The following is an 18396-nucleotide window of genomic DNA, read 5'->3' on the forward strand; positions in this document are numbered from 1 at the left end:
GGAGGGGGGTGGGTAGGGTTGAGGGGTTGACAGCGGGGCTCTGATTTGATCTGTAATGTATTCACTCTGCTCTGTTGCAAAAATAAACAGTTTAAAAAAAAATATGTTCCCTGCCCTGAATAGCAATCAACCGGTTTGTAGAAGGTTCCCAAGTGCATCAGAGCAGTCCATTGATTGCCTGTAGGCTCTCACCCCTTTCACCGCTCGCCAGTATTTGGCTGTGGGCTCATCTCTCTTGCACACCTTTACTTTATACTTGCACAGCTACGTTCTCTTTTGTTGTAGCCCCCCCTTTTTTGAATATCTGTACTTTAGTTAGCCTCTGTACATTGAACAGCAGTCATTTCTTTGGATCTCAGTTACCATTTCACACAGGTCTGTCATGTCATTGCTTTTATGCTCCCTTCTCCCGCACTCCTTCCCGATTTGTTTGTTTTATAGCGCTAGCAGCTCGCATTACTCGCACACAGGTGCTCTTATAGGTTGCAGGTACTTCATTCTTGGTATACTCGCTTGTTTAGACCGACAATGTCTCTCATTGGGTCTGTTATTACTTGTGTTCTTTCAACTCTTTGTTAGGCTAGCACTGACCACCATTTCTCTTAACAGCTCTGGCTTACAGAGAGCGCCCGCTTGATTTCAAAGTCTGGTAGCACAGTGGAGTGGATCACTCCTTTGGGTCTTCCCATCGTGCAGCCATATCATCGGACCAAGTGCACTGTTGTAAGTATTCTCCCAGTAATTATAATTGTTCTTTTATAACGCGCTTAATCGAGATTCAAACTTGTTGTGCTGCGTTGTTTTGCTTCCAAGACAATCGTGTTGCCCCAGAGCTATTCTTCCTCTCCAGGGATAACCTGTTGTGGTGCACAAATGGTATTTCTGAAATTATTGTAGGGTATTTCCTGGGTTCTACTGCACATTTTTTGGGAATGGGATTGCTGAAGTTTCAAGTGACATGGAAGCTTTTAGTTTCTCTGATTACTTTTCTGTACATTTTAACCATGTTATAGATCATTGAAAGTGGGGTCTGCACAGTGCCCTGCAATGTAAGGATGCTATTATGGAAATATAAATGGTCTTTCTGGGTGGCTCTCCCTTACCCTGTCATATTAATATATTGTTCATGGGTGGGTGGACATTCGTGTAGTCAGAGAAAGGCATTGCAGAAGGATCATGGGACATTGTGGAGGCCTGCCCCTTTCTTCCCTTGCGGGAATATGCATGCTGCTTAAGGCCTGCATTGTAGAATTATTGTAGACTACTGCGAGTGGCCATCCTGGGCTCCTTGTGAAATGATGGAATTGTGTAATAATGTCCCACCGATGTAAGGATAGTAGTACGTGTGGGCTGGGGGACTACCTCCTTTACGAACATCAACGGGAGGGTATTGCAAAACCTATGTTACTTATGTGTTCAGCATGATTGTAAGGCATGGTGATATGGCTATGGGTTGATGCCTTGTTTTACAGTGGAAGGGTGGCAATGCAGAAAGACGGTGCGGTGTGATGGACGGCTGCAGTTAGTCCAGCATGAGTGAACCCTATGAAGTTAGCATTAATTAGAGTATATTTTTATTGATTAATTTTTTTCCTTTGCAGCTGCGTGGCAGCATTCAGGCTGTAAATCTCCAGACAAACTACGATCCCAGCGAGTAAGTGATACTTTAAACATCTGCGGATGTCTTTTACAATTCTCATGTTTTACAGTCTCCTGCAGCTCACATCCTCCCACCCCACTACTCCTTTCTCTTCTTCAGAAAACCTGACACAGTGAAGCAGAAGAATGCTTTCCCACCTAATTTCATTCACTCGCTGGACTCCACGCACATGATGTTGACAGCTCTCCATTGTTACAGGTAACTTTCTTCCATGGCTGGCCTGGCCTTGCTCGGAGCCGCACTATTCCCTTTTACCAAATCTTTCTATGGGGCCTCAATGTCAGCCCCAGAATGTTTCAAACAAAAACCAAAATATGCAAATAAGGTAGTGATGAGAGAAGTAATTTGATTAATCCGATGATGCAGATGTGCCCAAAAAGCAGTGAAGACGCTGCATTCAGTCTTCTATAAAACTGGCCCCAAACATTTAAGTGACTTGCAACAAAGCAGCAGTGACAGATGTCTGTGGTCGTGGGCCAGTGGTTCCTCTGGACCAAGGATCTATCTTCATGTTTCAAATTCAGTGCTCATCTGCAGTTCTGCTAGTACCTGTTGCTTAATTGTAAAACTGAGTATCCCTAGTAACTATTGAAGGGAATTCGTTTGTAAGTATTGTTTTTTTTTTTATATTGACTTCTTTAAGCACGACCACATGAGTGAAAAGGCATGAGTCATGAAAGGAAACTCATTATACAGTCTATTGGAGCATGCTGTGCTTATTTCAGATTTTTTCAGGTGACAGATTTAGGTTAATCCTTGTCACCATGACCTAATTTGCCATGTGTGTTTATTCTCATTGATGCCGCACAAGGGTTCAAAGTGTAAAGTTTGGAGGTTATAATGGATAGCAAGTTCCAGTTTCTTCCTGAATGATTAAGATGTTTCGAAGTATGACGTAAATATTCAGTGAGCAAGAACACAATGTGATAGCACTTTAAATGTATTGGTGGCAGAGGTGGACTGCTTTGACGATGTTCACTTGAAGAAGTTCTTGGAATTTACGTTACAGCGTAACCCAACTTGCAAAGAATAAACCAGTGTCACCAGTTCACATATGTTGCCCATTAGACTTCCAAAGGCATTTCCAATCTGTATTTAGCATTTAGCTCTCAGATCGCCTGAGCTTAGTGTTTAGAGAATAGCTTTCACACAGCATTTACAAGGAGAGTTCCTTTCAGGAACCAGGCACTGCGGTCTCTCAAGCATGGTTAGTTACTTGGTCTTTCGTTTGATGATATTCTGTCTTTGAACAAACACAAAAAGCTTGTGGTTTCTAATGAATACCTTTCTCCCACATATTACTCTACTTCTGAAATTACTTCAGGCGCATACTGGATTCAGATATTTTACCACCTCCTCCATTTGGTGTTGGAACATTTTCATCCTGACTTAGCCACTGACTAATTGGCACAATTATGCCGAAAATGATGAATCATGTACATATATTCATCAACTTAAGCTCCTTTACCAAAATCCTTTCTTCTTTTTTTTTTTCTATGATCATCACAATGCCACTCTGGAAAGTAGGCACTTGTCTATTTTGTTAGCTTTACAAACTCTTTTCATTATGGCACCCAGCCTCCGACTTAATGGCTCATTGTTCATCACAACAAAGAGTGTGATAGTTACTACGTCAGCCTGCTGGTGCTCTTTACTGTGATTCTGACCTTTTTATTCTCACAGTGGATATCAATTAGAAACTCATCACATTTGTGTGGTTATTAGGATTCTCCCAGCACTGTTTAGAGCATATGGTGTTCCCTTCCTGAACACAGGCACACAGCTTCTAAAGCATCAGGATAGTAAGAATATATTACACGGCCCACGGTAACAGCCTTGTAGTATGGTTAAGTTGCTCAACCCATTTTGAGAGACTTATACTTTCGCTCCGCCTGGATGAATTCACATGAAACTTTGCAAAAAAAGTATATGGCCCGCTCAGAATGTATTTGGGAAGTTTGGTGAGGTTTCATACAGGGAGGGGGCCAACGTTAAAGGGGTGGCGGGGGGGGGGTCCCACATTTTATTTCCATAGATTAAATGGACAGACTTTGCGCACGCGTACAGCCCAAACTGTTGGACGGATTTTCAAGAAATTCACGGCAGGAGCCATGTCTTGGTCCCGAAAGCGTGCTTTTGTAAATTTGGTGATAATTAGTCCTGTACTTTTTTAAAAAGGAGTTAAAATAGACTTCTCAAGAAATTCCTGATATCTGGCTCCTCTCCGCGGACCCATTTCCTTGTTCGCTCCTGGGTCAAAAGTCTGATTGGCCTGGATTGTGACGTGATATCGGCAGAGATTGGACGCGCCCAGAGGCTGGATGGAAGCGTGATGTGCGTCATAATTTTGTGTAACGCCGCCATGCTGTAGCCAAGGATAGTGCGGGGCGAAAGGGCCTAGAAAACATGCTTTCCGGCATATGGTGGTGGGAAGAGGGGATGGAAAGGGTGCGGGAGTGTATCTGTGCGTACTCGGCCAATTTGCGGTACCTCCTCAGGCGACAAACTTATATGGGGACTGCAGGCAGCCTTTGTTCCGGCACGACAGGTCCTGAGGTGACCTCTTTCTGTGGGGAGTGCTGGCCGGCTCAATTGCAGATGGGGAGTGGATTGCACATATGAGCATTTTCGCATAGGGTGTACTAGGCTGTGTTGTGTGTGGTAAGCCCCTAGCGCCTTGGATGTATGACTGGAGGCCTTCCACCAAAAAGTATGTCCACTAGTTGCAAGTAGGTTTCACATTATTGCCTTGCATGCGTGCTGTGTCCACATTATACATATTCTTGGTTGAATGGGTGTGGTGATTGTTAGCACATCCTACAGTTTTTGGTGCATGGCAGGGCATGATGGAGTTAACAGTCCTGCAGTGTTTCTACTGGGTGATGTTAGAATACTGTGTGTGCAGGGCTCCGGTGAATGTTTTATGTGGTTGGGTTGTGGCCATTGCGCAGATTAGAGAACTGCACTGTACAATGATGTATTGGTTCTGTGTATTCAATAGACTGCTGGGAATAAGGACAATGTTTTGAAGATTTATGTGAGTGGAAGTGGGTAGAGGTGCCGGAGGCTGTTTTATGTTTGTGGATTCTGGTAACTGCCTACATGTTTACATGCATGGCTGTATTATGGTGCAGGGATTGGGTAGGAGTGCTGGTGGCTGTATTATGGTTGTAGGTTCTGGTACCCGGCTACATGTTCGCTTGCATGCCTGCATAACGTTGCAATGGATGTGGGCAAGGCCTAGGCTCTTGGGTGCATGGCCAAAGGACGTAGGGCATGCACCCAAGAGGCTGGACCCTGGCCACACCCACTGCAGCCATGCATACCAACACTCTGATACTGGTATATGGATTTTCTTTTTCAATTGCATAGAACCTCTACATTTTGGGCATTTCATGCGTACCACTGAAGCCTATTTTACAATGAGCTTTTCCCCTGTTGATAGAGAGGTATGACAAGTTTCCAGTTCCGGCCACCATGCGGCTACAAAACCAAAATCAGGCCGCAACGTGTTACCATTTTATCGTGCATTGCCAATGCTAAGTTCTTCAGTTACGTAGAACTTCCTGTTACGTACATGGAGACATGCTGGTACCTTATATATGGTGCAATGAATGTACAGCTGACACAATATATATATATAAAAACATTGGCGTGTCCTCACTTCAGACAATGATCTCGTGCCCATATTGTCTAAACGCCCTACTATGACATACAAACATGTACCCGCCCTCAGAGACAAACTTGTTTCTAGCTTTCTGTCCCCAGCAGAAAAAAATCGCTCTGCTATGACTATGCTCTCCGCCTCTCCTATGGGGTTCACTAAATGCATGGAATGCAAAGCTTGCGCACATGCCACTGTGATGAAATCATTTGTACACCCGGTCACTAAAATCCATCATAAGATAAAATATTCGATCAACTGTGACACTACTTTTGTGGTGTATGTTCCCTCATGCCCTTGTATGAAATGGTACATTGGGAGCACGACATGCAAACCAAATTGAGAATTCTTCAACATCTCAGAACCATTAAGAACGCTGATCCTGCGTACCCCATGGCCAAACATTTTAAACAGGAACATGAGAACAATTTCAACTTAACATTCTTTGCAGTGGCACATCTGCCCATTCACCCCAGGGGCAGTGACCGTGTCTTGAAACTAAGACAACTGGAAACAAGATTTATCTTGGACTTCAATACCAAGTATCCAAATGGTCACAATGTGGATGAGGAACTGTATACTTAGCGTATCCTCTTCTGCGGTTCTCTGTCTGGTTTTGATTCTTCCTCTTCCCTTTATCCTGTTCCTGCATGAATGTCTATTTATGACTTTCATTTTTGTTCCTTAATGGGTTTCTTTACTCTTGGGTATGTTTGTTTTATTTCTCACTCTTTTTTATATTAATTCTTCACTCTTGATTTGGCTGTTCACTATCGCAATCTGTGGGGGATGTGGTATTTATCTTTTTCCTTATGTAGAGGTTCATTTCTGGCTTTCCTACCTTTGTGGCCTCGGCTTGGTTTCCCCTCTGTCTCTTGGTCTGCTTTGCCTGTTTCATCCAATGGACTGTATATCTGTTCAATGTAATTTTACCTTGGCATTTGTATTGATATGTGTTTACATAACTACAGGGTTATGATAATTGCCATTCTGGCATTTTATCCTCAGGACTGCTCCAGCTGCTTTGCACTTGCACTTTATTCTGGCCCTGACAATCTGAGGCCTTGACGATATATTGCTGTTCTGTCTTTTATGCATTTTATTTGTGGAACATACCTGTATCAAGTATCACATACTACTTGCCCTGATTCCTTCTTAGAGCAGTGACCACCCCCTATATTAGTTGCCTTGGCTGGCTTCTACAGTGGAATGAATCTTTGCATTATTTTATATTATGAGGTGCGCATTAGTTTTACTATTACTTTTGCGTTTTTTTCAATTTTCCTTACAACCTTGTTTGCAATTTACTGTGTAGATTTGAGTATTTTTATACATAGTACTCATTATATTCGGCATGTCTAATGTTCAGGTATGGTTGTTTTTTACTGTGACTCCATACTTTGGGTCATTATTGCATTGCCCCTAATGGCTGTGATTTCACCTCCATTTCTGCACCAGCAGTTTAGCCCTTTGCTTATCCTTATAATCTTTGCAACCACTATATTGACCTGTAGCCTTGTCTGCATTTGGTTGTCATTGCCTGCTCTTTTCTTTTGTGCACCTCATATGTTCTCTTTATTGTTGCATACAGCTCTGCTTTTTTCAACATTTAATATTTCTTCCATACAGCCATTTCTAATATGAAGAGCAAAATCTCCTATTTTACTGTGTGCATGTTTATTTGAAATTCGGGGATTATCTTGCCACATCCTGTTTTATACTTGCTTCTATTGACTATTGTGTATATATGGTATTTTGATATGCATGTTGACTTCAACGCTATACGGTTTTCTTTGATGCCATGTTTTTATACATATTCAGCAGTATCTGTGCACTATGCACTGAGTTTGTGGGGTTGCCCCTTGATCCAAATTCTGTGTAGGCTGGATTCCAGCATCGTATGTATATTCATGCTCCTGACTCTATTACATCATGGCTGCCACTGTTTCTATTTACTGCCATGGCACCTCTAGGGTTGATTGACAGTGTTGTAGGACTGCCGGCTTTGTTGACATTAATATCAGCTAACCCTTTCTCTCCCCACGTGATCAAGCGCTCAGTGTAGCGCGAAACACGTTGTGTTGCAGGTCGTGCACCACAGCGTCCTGCCTCTGTGTTTATGTTGCTGCTCGTTATGTTGTATACTTTTTTGTGCAACTTTTAAACATTAAAAAACATCCGTATTTACTACAGTGTTTTTTTTTTTTTTTGTCTTTGATTTTGGAGTTTGCTATGTGCATTTGGCCCGCGGGAGTGAGGTTCGCCTTTTCCTCTTCTCCTTTGGATATATATATATATGTATGTATGTATGTATATATGTATATATGTGTGTATGTGTGTGTGTGTATGTATATATGTATATGTGTGTATATATATATATATATATATATATATATAGCCCCTATCTATTTATATGTGCAGTGTGTTACAAATCAACGGTGTATGTTGGCAGACTGTGTGCAATGGAAGCGCATACGTGGGTGCAGGGCCATTTTATGCACTTTAGTACCTTTGGGAAAGGAGATTTTTGGGCCTCTCCTTCATGAAAGGAAACAAATTCCTTTACAACTTCTTCAAAGATTGAACGTGCTTTCTAATGTACTCAGCACAGACCTGACCTGGTTGTGTCGCCTGTGAACTTTTTGTTGCCAAATGATACCTGTCCTTGAGTTAAGGTAGTAAGCTTAGTTACTTTTTTTTCCCAATCCTAATTGTACGTTGGAAGCATTTATATTATGTATTCCCCTATGGGATTGTATATGAAAGTTGGAACCCTTATCGGAATTGCAAGGCCTACACAATATGCTGTGGTTTGATTTTTGTACCTCCTGTTGAAATGGAATCAGTTGGGTACAACTGCATAGAGAAAGTGTTTGTTAGGGACTTGTTCCGAATTACATTAGTGCAGAGAGTACATGTATATTTCCACATGTAGGAAATCTGAAAAGTGTGATTTATGGGTATGTTTTTACTTTCCAGTAACTGCAGAAAGTACATTAGCACATCCTGTGGATCTACTTGTCTGTTTAACATGCATTTACCATTGAAGCACACTAGTCTAATTCCTGACTTATTTGTGAGCCACTGTTTGTAGGTTTGTGTGCAGCATTTCTGTGCAGGCCTATTTTTAAGCACAACTGGTGTGGGCCGTTTCAATAAATGTTTTCAACAATTGGTGCCATTTGCAATACATTTGCGTGCTACAATTGCATACTAATTTGTATTAGGTGTTCTTTTTCAGCTTTCTGTACAAAATCTGCTAGGGCTGCATCGGTACTTTCTATGCTTTTAGGTAGAGCTGGTCCATATCTGCGTTGTTTTTAACAGAGTTCCTTTTTGCTAGGCATTCTGACACAGCTGTTGGAGAAAAAAGGAAAGTGTAGGTCTGCACATTTTGTGATGTATATCTGTGCATGAATGGATGAATATGAGGGTAGGAATACAGATAGTGGTATATGACTGTGTAATGTTCGTGTACGGTGGGAATGCTATATTGCTATTTGGGAGTTGCTATAATGCCGGCGACATAACAAAAAGGGAGCAAATGCTGAGGTGCACTTAGTAAGCACGAAGCAAATAGCAGTGGGTTGATGCAATTGTGTACCTTAATATACAAGAATAACGTACTGTCTTAGTAAGAGGTGCACCTCCTCGATATCATTGCATTTACTCTGTTGTCTGTCGAGAGTAGGCTTCCTCTGGGTTGCATTTTGAAGTTGACATGCCACTGGCCTTTAGAACAGAGGTGGTAACTGCAACTGTGAAAGAAGACAGCAAGACAATGTTTGCTCATGGCATACTTCTGCAGGAGTCTGTCCTGTTAAATTATGGTTTCACCATCTGCATCTTGTGGCCAATGCTGGATTAGACTTTTAAAGACTTCATTGATTCACGGTGCGTCACCCTTTCTCAACTCTCATGCTGGACTTCCTTTGCATCTTGTACTCCTTGTGGCCCTGAATCATGCTGTTCCCAACTTCATCTTGTATCCTGGCCTGCAACATTGTGTTACCACTGACTTCTGCAATTGTATTTGCTCTCCCCTCTTGCTTCTCCACTCTTTTTGACTGCTTACGCTCTGTTCTCTTCTCCTCCTCCCTTTCTCCCTTTTCCTATATCCTCCCCTCCTCCCCTTACTACTTCTATGCACTTACTCTATCAGAATTGTCCCTGGACCTAGTATGATGGCAACCTCGTCTGTCTCCTCCCCCCTTCCCTTACTGTTTTTTTCCTCCCCACCCCCTCTCCAGCACTACCTGAAATGTCATCGGCCTAGTATAACAGTCGCTTATTTTGTTCCTCCCCTACCTTTCTGCACCCCTCTCCCTCACCTTTTTGTTTTTCTCCAGCTGTACCAGAAATGTTGTCAGGCCTAGTAAAATAGTTGCTTGTTTTGTTCCTCCCCTATCTTTCTGCACCCCTCTCCGTCACCTTTTGTTTTTCTCTGGCTCTACCGCCTGTCTGTTTCCATTTCCTTCCCACTCTCCTCCTCCCTTCCTTATCTATGTCTTAGCTCTTGCACTATCTGAAATGTCGTCAGGCCGAGTACGATAGTTAATTTCACATCCTTACTGCTTGGCCTGTACGAATGTCATTGTATTTCCCCTTGTTCCCTCCCTTGCATTGAAGCGCTTTTAAACACATTGTATATAGGCGCTATATAAATAAACTATCATATCATACTGACTGCATTTGGAGAATGCATTACATAAAAGGGTAGTGGGATGTGTTGGCAGTGTGTGTCTGTAATTGGATGGCTTTGTCTATGAATGGTGATTTGGGAGCATCAGTGATGTTGGTAAGGGGCATGTGTTTAATTTGGAAGTGTACCGTATGACGTGCCATTTAGCAAGTGTGTGCATTGGTGTAAGAGTAATTACTTTGCAAATGGATTAGTCCTAGTTGTAGAAGGGTGAAAAAATAGTTGAGAAAGGTGTACAGCTTGGAAAAGGAAAATGTGTTTGTGTGCGAAAATCCATTACCTTTTCTGCACATATATGCTTCCTACAAGAGTACAGAAATTATTTTACTTCTTGGACTTAAGTATCCACATTTATGAATGGTGCTGTTGTCAATGCACACATACATTTTTTTTGCCTTTGTAAGAAATGTTACATTCTGTGAAGTGTGCAAGGTAAATGGCAGCTACTCTGTTTTTATGCATGCAATGTATGTTGGTTTAGGTTGGTAGGATACATTCGGTGCTCCTTTTGTGCGATAATTTTACGAATTTTGTAGGAGATGCGTCAGTGCAGAAAAAAATAAGTACCATTGTCGGAAGGAAAAAAGAGTAACTGTTTGGATATTACAATGGCCGATGTGGGTAAATGAAAACTTCCCAAGCACATACCATTGCACTGCCACTTGATGGTAGGTGATGGGAGAAATGACAGTATGCTTTTTGAGTACGTTATGGAGGTTCAGTGGCTTATACCCTGCTCAGAGGCACTTATAACAGAGTTGTAAACCTGCTGTAGAAAAAATATTTAAACCTATACTTGTGGTGATGGTTGCCGATGTGGATGAATGTTGATGCAGAAATCTTGGATAGTTTTACAGAACTTTCTACTGGAGGTGCTTTCGAATCACGCAAGACTTGCACTCTGCATGTTTAACGTACATATGGAGTGTTGTACAGAAATTATAGTGTTAGGTGCAGAGGTCTTGGATGTGATTGGGGGTTGCATGTGTGACTGTTTAACAGTACCTAGTGAGGGGAGTGCTGGAAAAAAGTAGGAGTTGGGGAAGTGCACGTGCCTCATCTTGCCCTTCTCAGCATTCTGGGCATGTGAATGGGACTGTGGGGATTATTCAATCGGGTGCAGGGGTGTGGTTCACAGGAAGGGGCGGTAATACCCTTTTTTCATTACTCTGTAGTGAGGCTGGCAGAGATGAAGAGATGCACCGTGTTTATCGTGGGCAGCCCTACAGTTAAGGTGCACAACGTGCCTTTTTACGCATATAATTAAACGAAATACGGATGATTTGTTTTTCTACTGCATACCATGTAGGCTGTATTTATTAATAAAAAAAAATACTTTCTGCCACTAGATGGCACTGTAGCAATCAAGCTCCTGCCTTGAGGCAGGCAGACACTTCCCTTGACAGTCTCTATCTGAAGCATGTATCCTAATCCAGGGCTCAAACCACCCCCTCACAACCCCCTCCTGGAAGACCTTTCCAGAAACGCACGTGTCCTGCTGCATTTTTTTATTTGCAGAGTGAGCCGAGAGAGGAGGCTATAAACGAGGTGACACCAGAGACACCAGCCAGGTAAGCATCCAGCCCTTCTGCTGCTGGGTGCGATTTTCAATTGCATTTATTTTCTCTCTGACAGCCTCTATCTGATATAATCTTGCATGGTCCAGGCTGTCGGAGAGAAAAAAAAACGCTATTTAAAACAGTTTAAAACGGACGGTTGCTTGATCATCCTACTCGACTTCGGGAGCACTTCCTGTTGTGCGGCCTTCCCTTCCCATAATAGCGGGTGACAGAAAACCTCAATGCCCCTGTTTTGCCGCCGCAATGTGGTGCGTTGACCATGCAAAAGTGACCCCAACCCGAGACGTATGGGGACCTTGGCTTATAGGGAATAGGATGGCGTGCTACTACGAAGGGGGTGGGGGGGCAAAGGCAGGCAGAGGGGTTGCCCTACTTGTGAATGCATTTAATGCTAGTAAGGAGGGCATGCGCACATAGTTTGCAGTACAGGGACGGCCGCGCTGCTGGTGAGGCACGTGCAACGATTGTTAACTTGTGCATTCCATGGTTCACTTGGGCGGATGGGAAAGGGAAAGCACCACAATTGAAATTGACGGTGCAAGGGTTAGAACGGCACTTCAGAAAGAGCACTGCTGGAGGTGGATAAGAGGGGATATGCTGGATGCCTTTAAAGAAAGGTTTCTGGCCAGCACGCTATGCGCGCACCCAAATTGGAACGACAAGTGCATTTGTGGGGAATTTTGTCCTCGGCAGACGCAGTTTAATTTCAGGGTCCCCAACGGCCTTGGCAACTAGGGGTCTAAAACATGGCCGGAAGCAACACTTTGGCCAAATGTTCGTGGCGAGACAAATGTTGTGGGTTAGCAAGAATTTTGAGGACAATACAGGTGTTGTATTCTCGCAGAATGGGTTGCATTGAGATACGTTTGGTAGCCGTGGCCCGGATCGCAATGGTGGTATTTCCAGTTCTTAGACGCCATGGTTTGGTGCGTTGGTTTACCACTGTGATGCAATTGTTGTACCTACCATGCATTGGGAATGCGCGCACTACGTGCAAAAGCTTGTATTGTGAAAATAGCCGCTGTACTGTTAGATCGCCAAAAAGGGCCAGGGCCTAGAAACTTCCACCTCGTCCTAATCATCCTACCGTTTCCTAGCCAAACTAACCTGACTCATGCTTTTTGCTTGGTCTAGAAACCACATCACTGGTGCCTAGGCATGGTAACCAATTGCATCACGCTAATATTTTCATTCTAAATGATTATCATCCGATACAGAAGCACTTGAACATAGGCGTGATGAAACCTCTCACTGGACAATGCTACCTCGTTATGCAAGTTCGTAACGAGGAAAGAAACAGTTGCGCGTAAGCATGTTATAATTCGCCCCATACAAAGAAACACCCACTGCAATCTTTCCTTATAAAACCCACCGGACAATGAAATATTTGTTAAACAAGCTCCATATCAGGAAAATGCTGTGCGACGACATAGCTAATTAACCCTTCCAATGTCCTGTCCATTACAACCGTTTTTTTTTTTGCCCAGGAGCACACCATTTGGTTTTGCCGCAAGATCCAGAGCCCGCTGATTCTGCAGCCCATCTTGCCCTCCTATCCCAACGAGGTGCCGACCTGACCATCCTCCCCCCATTCCTCTCCCAAATGGCTTCTTTGACCCCTTAGCCCTTTTCCCCCTCCCCCATGCAACTTGTGGGTACCCTCCATTCGATAGTCCATTGATTGCCCGTGCTCCCCCTGCGTACTACTACGGTCATCTTATCTGGTCACCAAAGAGCACCTATCTGGTGCTGTGTACCGACTGTATTGGGCCTGAGATTTTCCCACCTGTGATTACCACTATGCTGTGAACCCTTTCTTAAACTCCCCTTGGCTGAGCCTCGGAGTGGGTGTATATGTTGGATCTGTTTTACTCTCTTGCAGAGGAGAAAACACATTTTTACTCTCTTAAAATTGCATTCTAATTTCAAAAATCATGCGTAAACTACTCCCACCTCAAAATCCTATCTGGAGCACTGATCGTGGGTGATGCCTTTGTGCAAGATCTGCACAGGTATGTCCTGGAAAGAGACTTTGGTGACAATTTCGATTTCGAAGGAGTGGAGGCATTGTGATACAGTTTTGGCGTTGTGCTTGCACTTTGCAGACATGTGACCACTGTCACTACTGTTCATGTTGTCGTGGTGCATTATGGATCCCTGCATTTGGGTTACATGGCTTGTTCACGTTTGTTCCATCAACTAAAGAAGCTGATGAAAGCAGTGAAGCTGATTTTTCCCACTGCCAAGGTGGTTTTCTCATCCATGCCACCAAGAAGAGTATGGGACTATTGCAATGTAATTTGTCCCCAGCCAGAGGTAGGAAGGTGTTTTATAAACAGCAGCATGTGTGATTTTGTGGCCGCTGCTGGGATGTTCGCATATGACATTGACATCCTTGATTCTCGAAATGTGTACATTTTCCATGCAAATGGCATTTCTTTGTCCACCACTGGAAATGGTATTTTGTTTTACAATCTAAAAGATGCGTTGAAGAGGTTAATGTAAGAATGTGAGGAGAAGAAAACAAAAACCCATATAAAAAACTGGAAAAAAGGTGTTTTTTACAAGCACCTAACAAAAAAGGCTCTTTTCAGAGCCAAGACAAAATGCCCTACTCTGGTTGAAATGTATTACTCCACTCCCGCACACAGCATGATACGTCTTGTATGTGACACATCCAGGCCTTTTGAGGATCGCAGGCATGGAAATGGGACTTTGGAGGCTAAGGGATTGCTCAATAAGGTTTGTGGGTATGGTGTGTACACAGAGACTGTGGCAGAAGGTGTATTTGTAGAGAGGAATGCATTAGCCCATGGGTTATGGCTGTGTGTTTCAGGAGGCAGAGTGTATGGAAAACACTGTGCAGTGGCTGCACATTTTGGAATCTATCATGTGTATGTACACTGATATGGAGTTACGTGCAATGCAGTGGCTGATTTTGGTTCCTATTTGTGGCCCTTTGGTGAGGCTCGATCATCCACACATTATTATTCTTCAGTGTGGAGGGAAAAGTTTAGGACATGTTACCGGAATTTGTCTGCAGTTTGCGATGGAGGAGGCACTTGGCCAGGTCATGCGTATGTTTACGAACTCCTGCATACTTTTTTGTCGCATTACGGATACACAGATGTGGCTGCGTTGTTCATTTGGTCCGCAAATGGAGAAAGCGAGGTGCATTGTCAAGAAGGCTGTGTGTGCCTTTTTCCGACATGTGACCCTGTCCTACTTCCACAATGGAAATATTACATTTAATAACAAAGATTTTTCCCACAAATGGCGTTCATCTTGCTGATACTGGCAATCATGTTTTTTCTGCAAGTACAGCGAGCATTTTTCTAGAAGGTTTTGCGCACGTCAACCCTTCAAAACTCAAACAAACACCACAAAAAAACACTTTTTTACAGGCAGCCCTTTCTACCCACACTGACTGGAATGTTTTTCACAGAGCCACGCCTCCCATTATTTACAGCGCAATTTCTGGACCGGATAGGCTGCGCGCTGGCCAGCATCCTTTCATTGGAATTTCCATTGTTGACCTCTGCAAGGTGGCCCTGAAAGGAGCCTTTTTTAAAAACTTTTTTTACTTTTTCCGTTGTTTTGCATCTTTCTTGGTCTTATAACATGACACAGAAGGAAAGGAAGGGATGGGAGGGTACCGAAGGGGTACTAACCACCGGGATAAGATAGGGGAAGCGCAGAGAGAGGAAGATGTTGGGTGGCCCTCACTTAAGTAGGGGGCAGTCATTCTCATGCTCCCGGACTGAACTCTCGAAAGCACTTTGAAGTTGCTCCCCCCTGCAGAGTACAGCGTTGCAGTACATGCACAATACAATGACCCTTGACAGGTAAGGGTTGGCTTCACAGCATATATGGCATGCAAGGATGCTTTAGGGATCCGCTGCCCTACAGGAGTGTCCCTGGTGTTGGCAGGAGCAGATGCGGAATATGCTGTAGAGGAAAGTTATCTACTGCATTGTTCGAAGGGCACTACCCTCCGTTCTGCTGCCTTGTGTTTCGATTTGATATGTTGTCGCATGGAGGTGGAGCCAAAGCTGTACAAGCCAGGTTTTCAGCGCCTGAGTAAGTGCATCTCACCTGGTTAGCACAATATTTTGGCACGTCTCCTGTGCTGGTAAAGTTTCCACACCCAGCAGTCACGCTGGCTGCAGACATAGGGTATTTCCTCTACTTCATCTTCGCTCTCCTCTTTATCCCCATCTACATCAGCATGTCTGTTCCCTTGTCCAGTCCCTTTGGAAGGAGGTGGTGGTGGTGGCGAGGGTGCTGCTGGCATTGAGGCAGCAGCCATGGTTGCCATTTGTTGCAAGGGTAACATAGCACAGCAGAATTGCTCGGAAAGCAATTCCACCACAAAGCAATGTGGCCAACTACTCTGTTAGGCAGAAACCTGTGCAGTTCCCTCTGGGACCACTGCAAAAGATTTAGGACTACAGGTGTTTGGCAGTAAACCCACTTGGTAGCAGTCTGTACCACACAGATTTACTTGGTAGCTGTGGCTGAGCAGTCAGACTTCCCTCAAGAAGAGTTAGGCAGTATACAGAGTATTCACAATGGGTGTAAAAGAGATATTTATTTAAAACCACATCTAGAAAACACACAGGCACTAATAGTAAGCAATTCAAAAACACGGTCACTAAAAGATATACACTCCCTTAAAAGAATATTAGACCAGTCTTAAGTAAAGCCCCACTTATTTTCAGACAGCGGTGAGCGCTTAACGTAGATGGCACTCTAATAATTTGTTTTAAAAAGGGAGAGAAAAGCTGAGAATAAATTGAAACAGATCCCAGCACTTTTTCACGAACACAACAAGAGAGGAAGGCAAAGTAACACCATGAATTCAGAGTCAGTAGGCCGGATCCGCTTAAGAGGATCAAAACAAAATGTGTCCAAGGTCACACGGTTGCAGTGCACAAAAGTCTTGTAACTGTTCAAAAAGGAGTTGGATCAAAGAAAGGGACCAGTTAGAGGGTCAAGGCGGCGAGCTCCGTCAGAAGGTTAAGGGGTTATTTATTACCTTGTCGCAATATTTAGAAAGGGAGGCCTAGCGGACACGGTACCTTAAAGTGGTGAGAATACTCCAGCAGGGGCAGTTGTTCCTGGGAGCGGATGCAAGTTGGTGCTTCGTCCGGGGGAAGAGAGGATCTCGTTGGGGAGGAAGACAGGAGTCCGTTGCACTGCCAGGGAAGAAACCAGCTGCGGAGTTTCTCGGGTACAAGGAGCCGTCCGTTGATTCGCGGTTCAGTGGTAAGTGGCTATCCGGCTGCCGGGGTGCTTGGCACGGGCAGTTCGACCACAAACTGGTCTGGGGTGCAAAAAGAAGAAGATAAATTGGTTGTGCCCACCAGTCAAGGGAAGAAGCCTCTCCAGCCGGGAGATCTTCTGTCGTTGGGAAGTGGTGAGTCGGTTCTGCAGGGCTCCACCGGTTGTGTCATCGTGGTAGGTCGGCTCAGCTTCTTCCTCGTCGGATTCTCAGGTCCTGTGGGGACTTCTGAAGTTCCAGTCCCCAAAGCCCTGCTTTTATGCAGCATACCCCCATTCACTCAGCCTAGCTGTCAATCAAACATGCTAAGTGGTGAGCCGGCCGGCTCACCACTTGGGCCAATCACACAAGAGTGCGACTTGCCGTTACCAAGGTAACTCAGTCCAGGGTGCCTAAACCCCCTCCCACACCCCCTGTGGTACCCAGACAGAGTGGCACCACTTTTGGAGGCTTCTGTGGAGAAGCCTGCCAAAAAGTAGAACAAAGGGCTCGACGTGGGTTGGAGTCACAGAAGAGAACACAAACGCCATTTTAGAATCGAGTCCTGGCAAAAAATACCAACCAGTGAATTAATATTAAATAAATAAACCGGCGGTATGTTCGAGGCTATGAGAATTAAATAAAGTTGATAGCCTCGAACAATGGGAAAATCCCATAGGGAAATATTCACGGTCGAATATAAAAAGTAGTATCCACTGCCACCAGCCAAAACTCAATCAGGGGGGACGGAGACATGCCCCCTCGACTAACAGACCCCAGGGCAATCGAATAGCCCCGACCAGTACGTCCACAATATGATGGTTTGTACTGGTTTCTGTTAATAATTTGGGACTAGTAAAGCCAATGGTGACTTTACATGCCCTGGGAGACAGTAGTCAGTCCCAGGGTATGGGGTCTATGGTGGGGTGTCACCCTGTGTTACGGCACGGAGGGTGCTATCTAACACACATAGTAAAAACACATGAGACCCTATGGAGTAAAGGACCCCATAGCCCATAAAACACATTAACAGTCAAAGGAGCACCATAAATCATGTCCAAGAGTGGGAGAAAGAGTCTCACTCTTGGCAGGAGAAAAAAACAAACTCCAGAAATCCAGCAAAGCTGCTGGGGGACTCACTAGGTTAGGAATTTCAGCCTAAAGAGAGAATTCTCCCTAACATACTCTGCAAAGCCAAAAACAGAATGCAGAGCAGTTCTGCAGTGCAGCCCTTACAACCGGAAAACAGGCCTAAATCATTGAAGCAAATAGTTTGTTTATTTAGTCATTTGTATCGCGCTCAAAACCCAGCGGCAGCTAGGCGCTGAGTTACATGTACATTGGCACATTGTGGGATGTGTGTAAGAATGTACTTTCACAATGACTCTTTACATTGCAGAACACAGTACATTTCTGATGTCCGAGAGCCCGGATCGTGTCTGGCAAATAAGGGTCCAGGCGCAGGCTGTCCTCAGGACGCGTATTGGGCAGAATACTTTGTGTGCATAGGTGTCCTGCGACCAGGGT

General features: G+C 44.1%; 1 protein-coding gene across 5 annotated transcripts in view; it reads left to right on the top strand.

The window, feature by feature from the left end:
* The window catches only part of POLRMT (RNA polymerase mitochondrial), an 886091-nt gene that overhangs the window by 692998 nt on the left and 174697 nt on the right, over positions 1-18396 (top strand). For all 5 annotated transcript variants that reach the window (XR_011303298.1, XM_069647859.1, XM_069647870.1 and 2 more), the window contains 3 exons: positions 610-723; positions 1602-1654; positions 1760-1858. Coding sequence is in view for 4 of the 5 variants with exons in the window: in XM_069647859.1 (XP_069503960.1) it covers positions 610-723; positions 1602-1654; positions 1760-1858 (266 nt within the window). In the remaining variant the exon portion in view is untranslated. The remainder of the gene's footprint in view (positions 1-609; positions 724-1601; positions 1655-1759; positions 1859-18396) is intronic.

Source organism: Ambystoma mexicanum, chromosome 1p (assembly GCF_040938575.1).
Source record: "Ambystoma mexicanum isolate Mex_15411 chromosome 1p, UKY_AmexF1_1, whole genome shotgun sequence".
Classification (NCBI taxonomy): domain Eukaryota; kingdom Metazoa; phylum Chordata; class Amphibia; order Caudata; family Ambystomatidae; genus Ambystoma; species Ambystoma mexicanum.